At 36.6% G+C, this 20,688-nt stretch overlaps 1 protein-coding gene across 1 annotated transcript; it reads left to right on the plus strand.

Moving 5' to 3' along the window:
• The first annotated feature begins 4 nt into the window (after positions 1-4).
• Positions 5-20,132, plus strand: Glipr1l2 (GLI pathogenesis-related 1 like 2). The gene is made up of 6 exons (XM_013018723.1): positions 5-208; positions 6,672-6,917; positions 8,926-9,029; positions 16,530-16,615; positions 19,694-19,720; positions 19,804-20,132. The coding sequence occupies exons 1-6, from the start codon at positions 5-7 to the stop codon at positions 20,130-20,132; spliced, it is 996 nt and encodes a 331-aa protein (XP_012874177.1).
• The last annotated feature ends 556 nt before the right edge of the window (positions 20,133-20,688 follow it).

Below are 20,688 nucleotides of genomic sequence, written 5' to 3' on the forward strand. Positions count from 1 at the left end.
GACCATGGAAGCCGAATGGCTGCTCCTGGCGCTCCGCGGAGCTTTGAAGCTGTGGCTGTGTGAGCTGTGGCTGCTCCTGCTGGGTTCTGGCGTGAACGCGCACTTCTTGCCACATGAAGAGGACGTTGACTTTATCAATGAGTACGTGGGACTCCATAATGAACTCCGGGGAGATGTCTATCCCGGAGGGTCCAACCTGCGCTTCATGGTGGGTGAGGCCCGGTGGCAGTTTCCCAACCTCCCACCCAGGGTGTCCCAGAAGACCGCCCCAAACATCTTCGTCACGAAGATGGTGGTCAGTGCAACCCTATCTTCAAGCATTAAAAAGAAAACAAAACCATTGCAAGCCAAGCCCTGTAACCCAAACTACTCAGGAGGCTGAAATCTGAGGATCCCAGTTCAAAGCCAGCCCTTGGCAGAAAAGGCCATGATACCTTTATTGCCAATCAACCTCCCCACACCCCGAAGTAGAGTTGTGACTCAAGTGGTAAAATGCCAGCCTTGAGCATTGAAAGTGTTAAAAATGTTAGGCTCTTGAGTTCAAGCCCCAGTAGGGAGACAGAAATTACTTCAACATTATCAACAAGGACTAAGTTATCATAATTTTATGAGAAGACAGGATCTTGGGATCAGAATTAGAAGAGAGTGAAGCCCTTTTAAAGATGGTTGAAGTACAGGGTCACATCAGGCTTTTATTAAAAATTTTAAACTTTTGCCCCTCATTGATGTTTTTAAAATATACTGTTTATTTTCATTACTAATATTGTGTATTTTGCCCTTCCTTCCCTCCTTCCTTCCCTCCTTCCCTCCTTCCTTCCTTCCTTCCTTCCTTCCTTCCTTCCTTCCTTCCTTCCTTCCTCCATATGGAAACTAAGTCAAAGGTGCAGGCTTGCTTGCTTGCTTCCTTTCTTTCTCCCTCCCTCCCTCCCTTCCTTTCTTCCTTTTTCTTTCTTTTCCTTCCTAGTGCACAATTCAATGTTTGTTCCCCAGGGATTTTTGTCCCAGGATCCTAGCCCAGATTCTGACTTTGCATTCTCTTACAATGTTACTCACTTCTGCCTACTTCCCCCCCCCATTTTTATTTAACATCTTAACCATTTCCTTCTTGCTATACAGGTTTCATGATAATCATTAAAAATAACTGTAGAATTCAGAAAGTAAGTGTATTAATCAACTACGATCTCCTAATTTATAGTTTATTGTAAAGACTCTTTCCAAGACATATATTTTTTCTTCCTTTAAGATTAGTTCCCTAATGTTCATTAATGAATATTGAATCTTTCAGTAAACCTATTTCTTATACCTTGAAAGGATTTCTTAAATGTGCCTTGCACTATATTTTATTCCCATTTCTTCTTACAGTATAAGGTGAACTCTGTATTTTTTTCTGAGTATTTCTTTCTATCCTTTTCTTCTTTGATTTTCTATCTATTTCTGTATCTCTGTCACTGTCTCCATCTCTCTTTTCTTTCACCTATTGAGACAGGATCTTGCTATACAGCCAGCTTCTGGCTAAAAAGTGTAGCCTCCTACATGTACCGCCCCCCCCCCCGCCCCATAAGTGCTGAGATTAACAAACATGTACCACTACACATGGTGTTCTGCATATTTTTATAGGAAATAAATGTTAATGTGTATACTGTATTCTGTGAGGATAGTATGTTCTGTGTAGAACATCTATAATTATCTTTGCAATTTATATTTATGTTTATTATTTTACCGGCTATTCTTAGCATTTTAATATGTGAGCTTTAATTGTAAATTTCAAAGTTAATCAGTGTCAATAGCCTTTCACACACTCAATCTTAAACTTTGAATAAGAATATTAATACAGTACAATATATATATATATATATATATAAGCTTATACAATATTGACATTGTTGTGCCACTGTCACTATCATCAGTCTCCAAAAGTTTTCCATGTTCCTAAATTAAAACTCCATATTTGTCAAACAATTACTCTCTACTTGCTTTAGGTTCTCCCTGTCTACTCTGACTCCATGAATTTCACTATTGAAGGAAATTTGTGTAAATGGAATCATACCATATCTTGTTTTGTGACTGGCTTATTTCACTAAACATATCTTCAGATTGTGTTATAAGATTTAAGATGTCAGAATCTCCTCCTTGTTTAGAGATGAATAATATTCTACTACATTTGTATACCAAATTTATCCATTCTGTTAATGGACTCAAGTTGTTACCATCTTTGGGCTACTGTGTCAAATGCTACTATGATTCTGCATTTGCAAATATCTGCTGCAACCTATGCTTCTTTTTTTCTAGATTTATAGACATTGTCATTAGAATTGCTAGCTTTTATTGCAAACCATGTTTAATGTTTTAAGAATGGCTGCCCCATTTTACATTCACTTCAGGAATGGACAAGGATTACATTTTCTCCATATCATTACCAATGTTTGTTTGGGTATTTTTTTTGCTTTCTAATAATGGCTATTGATGGATGAAATGATAATTCATTTTTTCCTAATGCCTTATGAGACTTTGAGCATCTTTTCATGTACTTATCGGCCATGTGTCTTCTTTTGGGAAAGTTCTAATCAAGTCCTTTGCCCTTTTTAAAATCAGCTTGTTTATTCTGTTTGTGAATTGACTTGTTTGTTTGTTTGTTGTTTTGTTCTTTTAAAGTTTTCAGTATAGAAAATGTTCTTTTTTAAATTTATTTTCATTTTTAATGCTTTTATATGGAATCATTTGCCTAGTTTTTCCTTTCAAAGATACATTGTTCATGTATAGAAATGCATCCTGTGTCTTGTGCTAATTTGTAGCTTATTGTTCTAAATTTATTTGTTGATTCTAATGTGTTTGGTAGATCATTTATGTTTGCTAGAACAAGTAACATGTCACTACCAACAGAGGTAATTTTACTTCTTCATTTCCATTTGTAATGCCTTTTATTTCTTTTTCTTGCTTAATTGCCTGAGACAGGATTTTTAATCCTTTGCTGATTAGAAGTGCTAAAAGTGAGCATCATTGTCTCCCCCTAATCTTAGAATAAAAGTTTTCAGTCTTTCTCAATTAAGCATTATATTAGCTGTGAGCTCTCTATATATGGCTTTTATTACATTGAGGGAGTTTCCTTCTGTTCTAAGTTTGTGGAGTGTTTCTATCATAAAAGGGTGTTTAATTTTGTTAGAAGCTTTTCTAATAATTAAAGTGATTTCCCCCCATTATATTAATTGATTTATAATATTATTTTATATGTTGAATCATCTTTGCCTCCCAGTAATAAATTCCAATTGGTTGTGGTATATTAAAGCAGAGATGGAATTTGATTTGTTGGGCTTTTTAATAATTTTTATTATTTTGTTAGGGGTTTTTTACAGTAGTATTCACAAAAAGGATTCATCGTTCTTTTTATTCTCCTAAAGTGTCTTCACTGACTGCAATAATGCTGGTCATAGAGTGAACTAGAAAGGATTTTCCCTTCTTCATTTTCATGAAAGTATTTGAGAACTGGAGTTAAGTGTTGAAATGTTTGGTGCAATTCACCAAAGAAGCCATCTGGTCCTGGGCCTTTCTTTCTTGGTAATTTTATTACTGACTCACTCTTTTACTAGCTATAAGTCAATTCATTTCCTGTGTCTTCATGAATCCCATTTGGTTGTGTTTCTACAAATGTGTCTGCTACTTCTAGATTATAAAATTTGTTACCCTATATTTGTCATTAGCACTCTTATACTTCTTTTTGTTTCTTTTTAAATACTTTTTATTGTAAAAATACTGTACAGAGGAGTTACAGTTACATGAGCAAGGTAATGAGTACATTTCCTATCAAGCATTGTTGCCTCCTCCTTTGTTTTTCCCCTACCATCCCTTCCCTCCCACCCCCGCAGCTATACTCCCCCCATTCCCCCAGTCTAAGTTGTAAAGTTCGTTTTTCAGCATAGTGTCTTGTACATCTCATTGTACTAATGGGTCAACCTGTATCCCTAGTTAAACATTTTGTTTTTCCTTCCCCTCCCCAAATTAGAGAAGTGTATATACAAGATGCAGGTCACAGACCTCACATACAGTGAAAACAGGGGTTATACTGTGTGGGAGGAACATATAAAAAAACAAAAAGAATCACATGGTACATTATAAATACATTAGAAACAGTAGCAAGAAAGAAAAAAAACACATGTCCCTATCTTGGGGTTCATTTTGTTTAACATCATCTTATCTGGTCATATGTACATAGTTTTTTACCTTTCCTGCTTGTCCCAGACATATATGAGTTATTGCAAATAAGGGAAACCATGGGACCTATGTTTCTTTGGGCCTGGCTTACTTCACTTAATATAATTTTTTTCCAAGTCTCTCTATTTCCTAACAAATGGGGCAATGTCATTCTTTCTGATGGAGGCATAGAATTCCATTGTGTGTGTGTGTGTGTGTGTGTGTGTGTGTGTGTGTATATATATATAATCACATTTTTTGATCCACTCATCTACTGAGGGGCATCTGGGTTGGTTCCATATCTTAGCTATGGTAAATAATGCGGCAATAAACATAGTTGTGTTGGTAGCTTTAGTATGGTCTTGTTTGTGATCATTTGGGTAAATGCCCAAAAGTGGGATTGCTGGGTCATAGGGGAGCAGCTCTATGTGGAGTCTTTTAAGGAACCTCCATACTGTTTTCCAAAGTGGTTGAACAAGTTTACATTCCCACCAACAATGCAGTAGCGTTCCTCTTTGGCCACATCCTCTCCAGCATCTTCTTGATTATGCTTCTTTTTGTTTCTATAAGACCAATATTAATGTCTCCTCTTCTATTTATGACTTTAGTTATTTGAATTTTCTCTGGCCTGACAAGCTTTAGTAAAAATCCCACATATTCCAGTTTACAGAGAATACCATATCCTTGGTTTTTTTATTGCTCTGGCCTGCCATCAAGGATAATTCTTCGTGTGTTTTTTATCAATCGCACCACAGGCCTTGATGTCTCCTCTTAGTAATATTCTATCTGCTGACATCCTCTTGCATTAGCATAAATTCCACTTTCCTTGCTATATTTGTCTTTGAGCCAAATCTCCTCTACCTTATTTTTTTGGGGGGTGGGGGGTGGGAGGGAGGGAGTCCTGTTGTGGGACCTGAACTCTGGGCCTGGGCGCTGTCCCTTAGCTCTTCAGCTCAAGGCTAGCGCTCTACCACTTGAGCAACAGCGCCTCTTCCAGCTTTTTTTCTTTTTGCTTATGTGGTGCTGGGGAATCGAACCCAGGGCCTCATGCATGCAAGGCAAGCACTCTACCACTGAGCCACCTTCCCAGCCCCCTCTACCTTATTATTGGCACCTATAACAAGTTTGAATAAAGTCTTCCTTACTGTGTTAATAAGTGTCATGAATTATTTTTCTCTAACAGTTATGGAGCTGTGGTGCAGATAGGATCAGATTCATCATTGGACCCCCGGACCTCTCATCCAGGACCCCAGGTGCACACCTCTGAAGCCTTTGCGTTCACTCCTGACTGATTGATCGGGGATCCATTGGTGAGTCTGACTCCTGTGCCAGTGCCTCTGACAACAGTCTGTTGAAGCACAGTGGGAATAGATCTGGCACTTAAAAATCCTGTTTACTCTAGAGAGCTGCATTTGCGTCCCAGACTCCTTTTGGTAAAATACTTCCTAAACTGGAAATGTTTCCCTAGTACTTTTCTTCAAGTGAGAATTCATTCTCTAAATCCTGGACAGAACATTCATCTTCTGGACATTCTTTTGGGTGGAGCAGGAAGGGAGCGCTCTGGGGGGAGGGGGAGATGGTGGGGGGGGGGACACACACTGCTTGTGGCAGGCTGGAAACTTCTTAACTTATTGTGCAGTGTCCTTTTAGTTGATGCTGCTTTTCTCATAGCAATGTCCCCTTTGCATTTGTGCAATGTCTGGAGTTAAGTAAGAAAACTCTGAGATTACCTCAGACATGTTAATTTTTCGATAACAGTTAACTGTTACTTAGGATTGTAACCATTTGGAATTTTTATTTTAACAAATATTTTTGACTAATGTGCTATTTTTAACTAAACAGCAACTTTAATGATCCTTTACAGATAGCTTTCTAGGGAATAGTAGCATCTAAGGGTATTTTTTTAGCATCTCTGAGAATTCCCATGAAGGTTTTTAGGTGTCAGCTTTATCAATTTACCAACATATATTTAAGTTATATACATATATATGTAGTATCTTTTTCTCCTAACAGTATACTGTTTTTTGCCAACTTCTCATTTTATTTCTGAAAACACAATATGTTATGTATGAGTTCTCAAAAATAGTTCTTAGATGAATATATAAAATTTTTATATTACTAAGCTATATTATTAAAAAGGCATGAGATTAAAATATATTCTAAGAAGAGTATATGTAAGGACATTTGTTATATAATTCTAAGCGTTTGTCATGCAAAATTATTACAATAACTTGCATTGTCTGTCAATTTAATACTTCAATTACAAATAAATATGCATTGTCTTTGTCTCAGGAAATAGTTCCTATGATTATCTCCAAAAAGTTTTTCCCCATAAACTACAGAACTCTAGAAATACAATTCAGAGCCCAGAAAAGTTTGTTATTATTTTGTTTCTCTTATTATTGTTGTTATATATGTATATATATATACATATATGTGTATATTTTATATATATATTGTCATTATTATTATTTTATGTTTTTCAGACCTGGGATGTAGCTTTATCACGAACTGCTAGAGCCTGGGGGAAAAAATGTGTGTTTAAACGAAATACTCATTTAGAAGACATACAAATGTCCCACCCTGTATTTAACGGTATTGGTGAAAATATGTGGGTTGGCCCTGAAAATGAGTTTACTGCAAGTATTGCCATCAGAAGTTGGTTTGAAGAGAGGAAAATTTATAATTTTGAAAATGACAATTGCTCTGGTAACTGTTCTCATTACGTTCAGGTATCTGCTTTTTATATTGTTACTCTATATAAGAGAATTCTTAACTGCTTTACTGCCCTAGTTTTTGTTTCAAATTTATAAATATATTCAAGATCTAAAATCACTACTTTCAGCAAAATCGAAATTATAAGTAGCTCTGTATCTTGAAAATATTCACAATTTTATCTGTCATGTTAAACTATACAACTAAATCATAAACCTTATACCCTAACATCAAAGGGACTTTTCTCAAAATAGAGCATAGTAGGAAAAGGAAATAAGATTCTAGTAGACAAAAATTATTTACATATTATTGCCCATAAACAAAAATAAAAGACTTTGTACAGATCAGTATGCATACTGCTTTGTAGCTGATTGTAGCTACAAATTTGTAGCTGCAAATGCAAACAGTATCCTTTTTTGATTCATGTTCCACCCTCACACCTTATACTCCCAGAGTACTGGACCACTTTTCATTTCCTTCAGACACATTTATTTCACATATCACACTTTAATTGTTACCTACATATTTACTATATATACATATATGTATTCTACAACACTGAAAGCAGAGACCTTGTCCTCTCATCCACATGTTCTCAATACTACAAGACATTTTTTTTATTTAGGTCTTCAGTAAATATTTTTATCAGAAATCAAGAAATTTTGAATGAGTGAACTTCTAATTTAAAGCCTGACTGCTTTTCAGTCAATAGACTGATTTTAGGTTTTATGTAAAACTTAAAATTTTTGTATTTATTCACCATGAACTCATACCGTTCTTTTCCATGAAACATATGATCCTTTAAGAAACTTCTAACCCATTTTTTTCTGTGTTTCTCAGAATCCTTTTGAGACCGGGGCTAACTGTGTAGCCCAGGTTGTATTCAGCTTTTTGAACACTGGATTATAGGAGTACACTGCTATGCCCTGCTCTTTCACTCTTACTTGGTCAAGTCTTTCTTATTCTAGAATTAGTAACTCTCCTTTGTCTAACGTATCAAAGTTAGAATCTCTAGCTCTGTGTGTTGGTTCATACTTATAAGCCTCACTTCTTAGGAGACAGAAGCAAGAGGATTGCAAGTTCAAGGAGATTGGCAAAGTTAGATCCTATGTCAAAACCAAAATGAAAACAAAGAGTATCGCTCAAGTGGTGGAGTACTTGGGTACCAAGCTTGAGGCCCTGTGTTTTACTGACCACTTATATACATGAGACTTTTTAATATAACAATGTTCTTAGAAAATAAATCTATTCCATGACCTGTTACTGGACTCTGAATTTGCTGTTCCTTAATTCTAATCTCCAATCCATTCTTTATTCTTGCATTGACCCAGTTGACTTCATTTCAGCTCTTACATCTTTTGTTTTTATCTTTTTCAATACTAGGGATTTTGTTAGGAAGAAAAGATTAAGGAGAAAAGATTTAGTGTCTTAAGGAAAACCAGAACCTGAATTAGAATAAAAAAGATGAGAACTTGATAAAAGACATTCCATTCGTTTTCTGTATTAACTTTAATATCTTTAGCATATCACATAAACAAAAATACTTACTTTGTTTTGGCAATCTCTGAAGAAGAGAACCATTTCTAAAGATTTTTTTTAATTTATCTCAAATCGTACTGATTTTAAAAGTTTGATTCTTGGCTGGGAAGGTGGCATAACCCAGGGTATAAGGCCCTGGGTTCGATTCCTCAGCACCACATAAGCAAAAAGAAAAAAACCGCAAGTGGTGCTGTGGCTCAAGTGGAAGACCGCTAGCCTTGAGCTGAAGAACTGAGGGCCAGCACCCAGGCCCAGAGTTCAGGCCCCATGACCAACAACAGCAACAAAAAAGTTTGATTCTTAAAGAAATAGAACAATATATTGAAACTAGAAATAACAAATGTGAGTTAGGAATTTAGCTCAGTAGTAGAGTGCTTGCCTGGCATGTATGGGGCCCTGGCTGGGTAAAAAAATTTTCTATGTGGATTTCTGTATGGATTTTGTTACAATTAAATTTTGTATTTTATTTTGAAACTTCTGTTTTAGCTTGTTTGGGACAAGTCTTACAAAGTTGGTTGTGCTGTTACCCCATGTCCAAGAATTGGAAATATTGTGCATGCAGCACTTTTCATATGCAATTATGCACCAGGGTAAGTTATTTAAATTGATAAAAAAAAGAATAGAAAAATAAATCGATATTACTTCAAATTTGTTTTCCTAACTTCTAATATATTTTGAGTGTTTTGTGCTGTATAAAGGCATTAAATAAGAGGTCTTAACTGGAGGCTTTATCTTGACATAGTTTTTCAATTCCTTAATGAAATAAATCATAACTTAAGCATATTGATCTTACTTACAGTGAAACTAGGTTTGTTAACCCTAGGTCCAACATCTAGGATCCCACATTAGGTCTAGCCACTTGCCTCTATATGCCAACTGACAATATGGTGACACTCAGAGAAAGAAGATTTATTACATCATAGCCATTGAGGAGATAGCACTTCATTAAATCTTAGCCATCTTCAGGGGGAGAGATATTAGCTTCAGGTTCAACAGGGAGAGAACCTAGAGTTTCAGGTTAAATGGAGGCAGAAGGTCAGAAAGGAGTTCCCTATCACAGGCATGGCCCGGGTCCACCAGTAGCTCAGCCCTTACCCTGGAGGGGATAAGGTTATCACTATAACCAAACAGGAAAAAGTTGCCTGGCAAGTAGATTTCTGATTGTTTTAGCTGTTTTCTTTTCATATGGTAAGATGAAACAATCTGTTTGCGGAAAAGTTTGCTTTTCGTCCCAAAATACTTATCAGTGAATCCTACTTTTTCTGGAGCCCATAGTGATTGTAAAGTGACTTACAGGTCATTATACTACCATAAATAATGTCATTATAACCTCCAACTGAGTGAAAAACATTCCAATTAACATCTCAAGTAAAAATTAAAACTTCATTATGTACTACAATTGAAAAAGACGGGGCTGGGAAGGTAGCTCAGTGGTAGAGCACTTGCCTCACATGCATGAGGCCCTAGGTTTGATTCCTCAGCACCACATAAGCAAAAAGAAAAAAACTGGAAGTGGCGCTGTGGCTCAAGTGGTAGAGCGCTAGCCTTGAGCTGAAGAGCTGATGGACAGTGCCCAGGCCCAGAGTTCAGGCCCCAAGACCGGACCCCTTCCCCCAAAATAAGAATCTCTGCTCCCCCACCCCACCCCCCACACCCGTGGCTCCCCCTCACACAAATGCTTTGGAACTAAACCAAAAAGAAAAACAAACTCATTTACACATTGGATTTCCCTGGATGGGGAAAATAATGGAACTGTGATATAAGATAAACTCTGTAAAAAAAATTTTAAAAAACCAACAACTTTCTGATGGAAAACTGGCTGCATTTAGTTTACAGGTTTGGCAGGTATAAGAAACCCCCATCCAAGCCCAAAGGATGGACTCAGAGACAGGAAGTACAGCAGAACTGAGCCTTATATGCTGGTCTCCAAAGACTGTGTGTCTGCTGGGCAGGCATGCCCTCAAGAAACTGTAACAAGAAATCACTTTCCTAAGTTGCAGATCCCTTCCCCATGCTTCATTAGTTGAGTACTATGGGGTGTGCAGTCTTCTTGGACATCATCTAAGTTTCATTATTTTATTTTGGGTAATATGTGTGTGTGTGTGTGTGTGTAAACCTTTTGGGGTTGGTTCCATTTCAGGAGAGTTGTGTCTTCACCTCTCTCTGTTCTCTTGTGGCAGGCAGGTTCACCTAAGTATCTGCTTTCCAGTTTTACTCAGTTTCTCATTTTATTTCAGTCCACTCTTCTCCCCGCTGGTTGAACCCCTTCCCCTTTCTGGTCCCCTGTCTGTTCTGTTTAGGGAATTTCTAAGGGTACCAGTCAGCCATTAATTTTTCACTCAGGGTCAGATACCTTGTCTTCCATGTGGACCACCACTGATTTTATTTTCCACAGCAGGAGATAAATACTTGACAGTAAGTAAACACATAAGTAGATAATATTTTATTTTTTTAATGTAGGCTTTATTTTAGTTGCAGTACACAAGATAATATTTTAATTAAATAGTACAGTGTGCCACCAAGCAGGAAAAACAAATAAGGAATAACTTATATGGAAGAATGACAGGGTAGTCATAGAAGGAGATTAGTTGAAAGCCAAGTAGTAAGATGGTAAAGAAAAAAGAATAAATTGCAGTTAGAGGCAAGAGTTGAGGTAGACATTTAAGTGACACCCAAATCAACTAGTAATTCTAAATTCTATTGGGGGTTCTTGTTAAAGATTTGGGAATTTATTCTGGACAATGACAAAACCACTGGACAAACTGACTTGAATAACCAAATCTCATTTGAAAACCCCGAATACTCTGGACATTGTGTAGGGCATGCAATATGAAGAAAGAGAGTACAATGAGAAAGTAGAATTAGGGGGTTGTAGCTATCATTTAAATCACAGACTCCTATTGGGGTAGGGCATTGGTATGTGCATTGTTTTTCTACTGTTGCAAAGAATTGCCACCAGGGTGACCAAATGCAGCAGTGGTACTCACTAGACACTATGTTGAAAATGAACTATACAAATTGTGGGGTGAGGATGGGAGGGGAAAACCAGGAGAGAACGAGGGCAGGAGTGACATTGTCCAAAAAGAAATGTACTCATCACCTGACTTACATAACTGTAACCTCTCTGTACATAACCTTTATAATAACAATAAGAAAATGGAAGGAAGGAAGGAGGGAAGGGAAGGGAAGGAGGGAAGGGAAGGGAAGGAAGGAAGGAAGGAAGGAAGGAAGGAAGGAAGGAAGGAAGGAAGGAAGGAAGGAAGGAAGGAAGGAAGGGAGGGAGGGAGGGAGGGAGGGAGGGAGGGAGGAAGGGAGGAAGGGAGGAGAAGGGAAAGAAAGAAAGAAAAATATTTAAAACAGTACTCCCTTTATTATCACAATTATATAGGTCATAAGTTCAGGCACAGTATGACTGGATTCACCATAAAAGGGCCTCAAAGGCCAAAATCCATCTGTCAACTGAGCTCTCATATAGAGACTGGAGGAGGCAGGGAGTTTGCTTAAGCAAACTCAATTCTATTTCCTTGCTTGATGTCAGCTAGGCAATGTACTCATCTTCTAAAGCCTCTCTATATTCCTCGACATACTCCCTTTCACCTATTTGTCTCCCCCGCCCGCACCGCACCCCCCATCTTCAGTAGACATGTCAGAATCTTCTCATGTAGATAACATTTCACTTCTTTAATCAGCCAAAGAAAACTTTGCTTTTAAAATGCCCAACTAGTGGATCAAGCCCACCTGGATAAACTCAGTATTTTAAGATCAACTCTGCCTTATAACATAATCATGGAACAAAACCATATTTAGTGTCTTGAGATTTTAGGCATGGTATGTAAGTGGAAGATGAAGATTCTTTTTATCCTTCTTAGAATTCTGACTATCATAGTATCTTAACTTTGAGGAGAGTCTAGTCTCTAAGTATATTTAGGAAAGTGATCTAATAATACCAGTTGATGTAATATGACTTTAAAGTTAAGTAGAATAAAATAATGAAACCACACTGTGCCTATGTCTTTCCTCTGAAAACCTGAGTGAATGATAATACCATGACCTCTAACAGGAAAAATCAGGAGATATTCTTTATGTGTCGACATATCAGGTAGAATATAAGGATAGTAATGTAAGAAGGAGATAGTCCTAGGAAGGTCTGCCATATTTTTCTAAGTAGAGGGAATTGCTGGTATGAAGGACCCGAGGTAGAAAGATTTGCCACAGTCCTGAATATGGGTGTCTTCTGCTAGAGAGAGTAAACATGGATATTTAATTTAGAAATTAAGTAGTAGATCCAGGAGTGGGCGGTTCCCACACATAATCCCAGCTACTAAGGAGGCTGAGATAATGATTTGAAATCAGGCTGGGCAGAAAAGTCAAGGAGACTCTTAGCTCCGATTATTCTGCAAAAAGCTAGAAATGGATGTGTGGCTCAAGTGGTATAATGCTCACACTGAGTGAAAAGCTAAGGGAAAGCACTAGCATTATGAAATAGCGTAAAAGTTAAAATAAGAAAGCCAAACTAAAAAATAAAATGTGTAGTATGCAAGCACAATGACTTACTCCTGTAATCCCACCTACAATGGGAAGATGGTGGTCCAAAGCCAGCCTAGACCACTAAGTGAAAATATCTAAAGCACAAAAAGAGCTTACTGGTCCTGCATAAGTGGTAGAGCTACTCCTATTGCAAGTACAAGGCCCTGAATTTAAGCCTTAATAGTTACAAAAATATAGTAAGATTATATCATTGGCTGAATGGTGGTCCCCCATTCCACCCCCACTCCCGACCCTGTGCAAATCTGAAAGATACATCTAGGTCCTCATCCTTTCATTCCTCATTCAATACCCTCAGAACACGTGAGTGTCATTTTTTCCCCAAGACAGTGATTTTTTCCCAAGACATGAGAGAAAGGGCTTGTCCTGGACTATGCAGATGAGCACTACATACAATCACAGGTCTCTTATGAGACAGAAGGAGAAGGAGGTTCAACCTTAAATACACAGAAGAAGAGGCCGTATGCATATAAAGAAGATATTGGAGTGATGCAACCACAAGCCAAGAAATTCCTAAAGGCACCAGAAGCCAGAAAAGTCAAGAAACAGGTCCTCTTTTAGAGTCTTTGAAGGGACCATGGTCCTGTCACTTTTGATTTTGTACTTTAGCTTCCACAACTATGAGGAAATAAATACATTTTTTAAAGTTTTAAACGATCCCATTTGTGACACTTTGTTAAAATATCCACAAGAGAAACAAATACAGACTAGGAGTATAAAATAGATCTAGCCATCCAGAAAAAAAACTTAGATTGACTTTGAATAAGTCCAGGAAACAGTCATGGAGTGTGTGTGATTTTTTTAAGGACAACTATATTTTATGTAGAAGATCTAACTATACATTACCTTCTTATTTCCTTCATCTTATTAGAATATATTCTTTTAAGTCTTCTTGGAAAGCCAAGACTTTGTGATATAAACCAGGAACCATTGCCTTGATATTTCACAGTGATAATATGGAATAATGAAAATGAAAAGAGTTGTGGGCAGTCTAGTTGCTTGGTATGAAATAGAAAAATCAACATTTGTTTGGTATATTTTGATTATTGTTGCATGGATAATGAGTAGAATATTTAAGTCTAGATGGAAAACTGTGAGCATTCCTCCCATAAATTGTAATTGCTAGAATGTCAAGGGAGGAAAGAGCCTTGAAGTCATCATAAGTTGGAAGCAGATATGGGTCTACTGTAAGCAAAGAAAGTCTCTACTAGAATTGTGTCTGCATAGTGCATAGTGCCTTTCTAATGGACTTGAGGTAAGACGTAGGTGCAGCTGTTTCTTAGGCCACCCAAGCCGTGTGTCCTGATCTAAAGTCAGGACTCATGTTCTGAAGATGGCAACGTATTGAAGGTATGGCCAGACAAAAGGCTAAGAAATGTTTTAGCGGGCTATGTTCAGAGTCTTGAGTAGCTCTTGGTGAATCACTAAGCTGCTTCTTAGAAAAATGGAAATGCTCAAGGATAAAATATTTTATATGTTCCTTCAGGCACTGATAAGACAGCTGTGAAATTTCAGTGGACTTTGCTAGTTACAGATATGTAATAGTTTGCTCCCAATCCAGCTTGATAACTCCAATTGCAGTTGTTCATTGTACTGTGGATTCAAACTTGAGTTGATTTAATTTCTTAGAAACTCAGAACTAGCAAAGACTGGCAAAGAAAGAGAATTAGCCTGGCATTTCTGGCTATTTAAGTAATAATTATGAAAAATTCAAATTTTGAAAAACGGAACAAATTGTATTCTAGCACAGTATGATTTATTTGTTTGTTTGCCTTTCCAGAGTTTTTCCAGACTACAGTTATCAGACATTCTGATCACAGGGTGGCTTACCTATGCTCCAGGCCTCAAAGGCAGTGCTTATAGTGAGTAGCTTTTTACATACATAAAAGGGAAAGGTCTCCCATCCCTGAGTCTTAGGAGAGGACAAGTTTTGCTTTGTTTTGTGTCCATTGGAGGCAACAGTTGTAGTGATACAGGGTTAAGATAGGGAAAATAGATTAAAGTTTACGTGAAGGTCACTAGATTTAACTAGATTAATGCTTCAGTTTCTAGAAGACTGGTGTTCTGCTGGGTTCTCAACAAAATACATTTCCTTCTTGAAATATTTTGATATTAGAACAGTGAAATTAGAGAACAGGTAACACCTGCCAAGAATGATAAATTTCTGGATGTTTTTGCTGTAGTATCACCAAAGGCATCACCAGAACTTTGGTTAAACAAAGAATGGTTCAGAATTTTTGAGTATTTCTTAGATTTGAACATTCTTCTAGATGGTCTACAATAGCCTACTGGGGACTTACATGCCTACTGTTTATTTCTATTACCTCTAACTGTCTGCTAAGTAAAACTAATAATCCTGTTTAAATGTGCCGGACTAAGACTCTCCCTTCTATCCAGAATTATCTTTTCCCTACATATTATTTCTATCTGCCTTAATCTACCTACATTCTTTGTATAAACTTTGCAATTCATATCTACTTATGCCCTTTCTTCCTTTTTTAGTTCTCAGCAACTGATATAAAACGATTTCTCATGTGTGGTAAACTAAGTTGGTTATATGTCTATATATGTATTTTTTTCATGTAGTATCCAAAGTAATTCATGGAGTTGGTCTTTGGGACAATTATTACAAAACATTCTATAATACCCAATTTAAATGTACATATGTTGCTAAATACTGAAACAAAAGAAGCTTTAAAATTCATTCTTATATTTAAAGTATTCTGTTTCAAACACACAGGATTAGGTTTCAGAAGGAACATATTTTGGCAATGGGGAAGACAGAAAGATTGTATTTCTAACTTAACTGCTTCTTTGCAACAGCTTTCTTAATTAAACCACTTCTTAAACTATTTATAATTGATATCTGTGAAAATAGTTAATAAATTGATAATGCACTCACCAAACCAAACTCAGAAAAATGGACTCAGAGACAAGAAGTACAGTGAATGTGAAATGTCAGAGGTCAATGGCAGTCTTGCAGGACGAGGTGTCTGGTGGGCAGGGATTACAACAAGCAGTTGCATACTGAATGAGCAAGCTCCTCCACCAGGCTCCTCAGTGGCTTAGTACTGTGGTGCACAGTCTTCCTGAACATCACCTAATTCCATTATTTTCTATTGGGAAGTTTTAACATGTGCACCTCTTGGATTGGTTGAATTTTAGAAGCAGATTTTGGTTATCTCTACTTGCCTTGGTTCTCTTGTGGCAGGAAGGCTTTTCTGGCATGTACTTTTTGGCAGAAACATAGTTTTTTTCTTTCTGATTTTATTGTGGTCCACCATTTCCTCTGCTAGTCAATCCCCTTTTAACAGCTTCTTTGTCTACCCTGTTTTCTTAAGGACCTTCCAGATGCATAGACTTTGTGATTGCCACAACAGCAAGCCTTTAAGTCATTGTTTAAGCAAGCTGCTAGTAACTTTCCACTCTGGGTCAGATGCTTTGTCTTGAAAATGGACAATCACTATTTCCAACAACACTACAATGTTTAAATAATGTTTAAAAATGAGTGTTTACCTAACTATTATTTGAAATTTTTTTTGTAGAGGAACTCTAACCAGAAGGCCTTATCAAGAAGGAGTATTTTGTACTCGATGTGGCATTCGTGACAAATGCACAGACCGTCTCTGCAGTAAGATATAGGATATAAATTAAAAGTCAAAATAATCCATAATACATAAGACAACCAGTAAAACAATTGAACACTAGGGTTTTATTGTGATATTAGTATTTTTCCTCTGATTCTAATGTTATTATTACTTTAACAAAGGAGCGTTTAAACCATATTATCTTTAGATTTTTCTATACTTCAGAGCCTTTTCTTCTCTCTTTTACATCCATGCCCGCAAAAATACCACAAATAAGGAATGAGAACAGTTATACCTTGAAAAAGCTTCACAGTAATTCCTCACATAGCAATCAATTTGACAATAGTTGCTTCAAAAACAGGTTATTCCAGTAGGCTTGCGAAGAGACAAAAGTAAAGTAATACTTTTGAGGGGAAGAAAAGGGGCTGTTTTATCAGAACTGGGGCTTGAACTCTGAGCTTATAGCCCTCAGCTTTGTGTTTCCACCTACAGCTGGGGCTCTATATTTTGAGCCACACTTTCTCTTCGAGCCATTTGCATATAAGCAAAATTAAAATCATTTATTAGACAGTTTATGAATGTCTTAGACATATCAATAAACCTTGGAAGATGCCCTCTACCAAAGAAGAATGGAAAAACTGCAGTTCAAGAAATACTTGAAAGTAATGAACCTTAGTTGGCAAACTAAAACCAATCAATGATTAGAGTTACAAAACAAAATGCAAGGAAGGTATATTTTGGCAATCTTAGCTACTCAAGAGGTTGGGATGTGAAGACTGGGGTAGTCTAGGTAGGCTGGCTTCAAATTAACCACAAAAAGCTGGAAGTAGAGCTGTGGCTCAAGTGGAAGAGCACTAGCTTGAGCACAAAAGCCCAGGGATACCGCCCAGGCCCTGAGTTCAAGCCAGGATAGGCAAATATAAAAGAGACACAATTAATAAAAACTGAGAGAACAAGAGTGATATCAATGCTATTTCCTTATCAGAAAAAGTTACTGATTAAAACTAACAAGTGATATGACAGATATAAGTAAATTTAAAGGTATTTAAATATTTGATGAAATGCAATGTAATCAAACATTAGGGTGAGAATTGAAAGAAAGAAGAAATATTATAGGTAACATTGATCAAGATATATTGTATTCATAAGCTGCTTAAATTCATAAACTGTTAAATGGCAACTCATTCATACAGCTACTTTAAAGTATTTTTTAAAAAACTTGATAGCCGTGCCCTGGTGGCTCACGCCTATAATACTACCTACTCAGGAGGCTGAGATTCGAGGATCACGGTTCAAAGCCAGCCCAAGCAGGAAAGTCTGTGAGACTCTTATCTCCAATAAACCACTAGAAAACAGAAAGTAGCACTGTGGCTCAAGTGGTAGAAAGAAAGAAAGAAAGAAAGAAAGAAAGAAAGAAAGAAAGAAAGAAAGAAAGAAAGAAAGAAAGAAAGAAAGAAAGAAAGAAAGAAAGAAAGAAAGAAACTTGAAAATTAGGACACAAAATTTACAATTTAAAAAAAGAGCACTAGCCTTGGGCACAAAAACTCAAGACTACACACAGGCCCAGAGGTCAAGCTCTAGGACCAGCAAAAAAGAGAAAAGAAAAAAAGTGCAATTACAAAATTGCATACGCCAAAGAATCAAATAGATACCCATATACAAAATGAAAACAAAATGCAGATTGGACTGTAGATAATCATTATTTTTATAAAGGAGCTGTAATGCAGAAATTGTTGCTTAAGGTATAAAATAAAGCAAAAGGTATGAAATAAGACCCACTCATTAGATACTATGTTGGAAATGAACTATACAAGTTGGGGAAGATGATAGATTGGGAGGGGAAAAACTGGGGATAAAAATGAGGGAGAGAGTGAGACTGTTCAAAAGAAATGTACTCATGACCTGACTTATGTAACTGTAACCCCTCTATACATCACTATATATACAAGAAAATATTTTACCGTGGAGGTGGGACATACAAAGTAACAAAGAAATCATCTTATACATATGTTAGAAACAATAGCAAGAAAGAAAAACCATTTGAGTCCTTATCTTGGGGCTCATTTCGCCTAACATCAACTTATCTGACCATTTCTGCTTGTCTCAGACATATACTAGTTATTGCACGTAAAGGAAACCATGGGACCTATGTTTCTTTGGGTCTGGCTTACTTCACTTAATATAATTTTTTCCAAGTCTTTCCATTTTTAAAAAAGCAAAAATAGCCACAGAGATCCAACCAAAAGCTTACTATCTCCATAGTGCCTGAAGTTCTGTATTTTCATTACAAGACAAAGCCCTCTGGCTTGACCTTTGACTCAGGTTGTCTATGTATGTGAACTCATTTATCTTTCTACTCTCCTAGTGGGAATTAGGAATAGCTATCTGAGCCTATTGGCCCAACTTTGAAGATGAAAGGAAACTTACTTCTCCAGAATTATGATGTCATTAAGCTAGATGGCTAAAAGCAATGAATGCCAGGCCAGTAACTTCAAAGAGCAGCTGAAAGCCTCTGAAAATTGAGAATTAAATAAGAAAAACAAGGAGAAACACAATATTAATTTAGAGTAATCTAAAAGGAGAAAATAATGAAAGTAAGAGATATTATAGACTATGTTGAAACTGAACTCTACAACTTGTGGAGGAGGGGGGCAGGGAGGGGAAAACCGGGGAGAAAATGAGGGAAGAGATGTCTGCTCAAAGAGAAGTCTACTCAATACTTGAATTATGTAACTGTAACCCCTGTATACATCAACTTTACAATAAAAAAATTTAAAGGAGAGATTATAGAATCCTCTATTTTCCACAAATGAAACAATCTTTAAAGAGTAGAAATGAAGTGACTTACATTAGATGACACAATGATTTAGAGACAAAAAAATAGTAAGAGAATGTTTATCTCCTTAGATCTTCAGTTTTGAATTTCCATATGCTGGCCAGCCAGCATATGGAGAGAGACTACATTGTACTATATGATTGGCTACTACTTAATTAGAAGGAAGGACAGTGAAAAGGATGGCGTGAGGCCTAAACACTAGAACAGTGCACTCTGTTTTGAAATTTATTAATAGTGAAAAAGGAAACTTTATGTAATTCTTCACAGACTTTCTGTTTCTTTCTAGGTAACGCCGATCGTGACCAAGCCACATGTATGTATCATTGTTCTTTATTTCTTGAACAATATGAATACTCTCTGTGAAATCCAGCTTCCAATTGCTCTCTTTATTTACAGATTACCAATTTTGGTATCCAAGTTGGGAAGATCCCCGGCCAGTTGTGTGTAATCCAGTGTGTGTGTTTATTTTATTACTGAGAATAGTGTGTTTTCTGCTAAGTGTCTTAATTGTTACCATAGTACAGCCTCAGTTTCCAAATATCTTGTTGGAAAGACAGATGGTATTTACCCCTGAAGGCTCTGAAAGAAGGAAAAAGACCCTACAAACACAGACAAAAGAAGTGGAGAAAGAAGGGGAACAGGAAATTGGTGAAGAACAAGAGGAAGGAAAATCGTCAGAGGAAGAGGAAGAGGAAGAAAAGGAGGAAGATGTATCAGAAACTTAAGCCAAAAGAGAATACAAAAAGGAAGGCAAAAAATTAAAAATAGAGCATTGAGTTTTAACAAAAAATAATATATATATATACAAACACTGGTGACAGTATTTTTGTTTCTTGTTCTCTATACTTATTCAAATAATTTAAATTTGAACACATTAAAAACCCTAAAACATGTATAGAAAGTATCAGCAAAAGCTCTTTAGACACTGTACACAAAGATGTGATAATAGGGAACAGTTTTTAAAAAAAGATTTGACCCTAATTATCTTTAAGATAGCTTAATAAAAAAGAACATTTCCCTTTTCTAAACTTGTTTCCATCTCTATGCTTTAAGTGAATTTACAGGGTTTAATATAGTTCTAGCATTGCTATGTTTATACTCTCATGAACTCCATTAGTCTGTCTCTATCCTAACATTCTTATATGCCCTTTATATAAGTAAAACCTTTGGGATGCTCTCAATGTCTGTACCTTGTCTATATTCAACAATTACAATATCCTGGCTGTGAAGTGACAGCATTGGAAATGACAGAAGGTCTCCATATCCAATATGGATAACTGT

The sequence above is a fragment of the Dipodomys ordii genome, unplaced genomic scaffold (assembly GCF_000151885.1).
Source record: "Dipodomys ordii isolate 6190 unplaced genomic scaffold, Dord_2.0 Scaffold3, whole genome shotgun sequence".
Lineage (NCBI taxonomy): Eukaryota > Metazoa > Chordata > Mammalia > Rodentia > Heteromyidae > Dipodomys > Dipodomys ordii.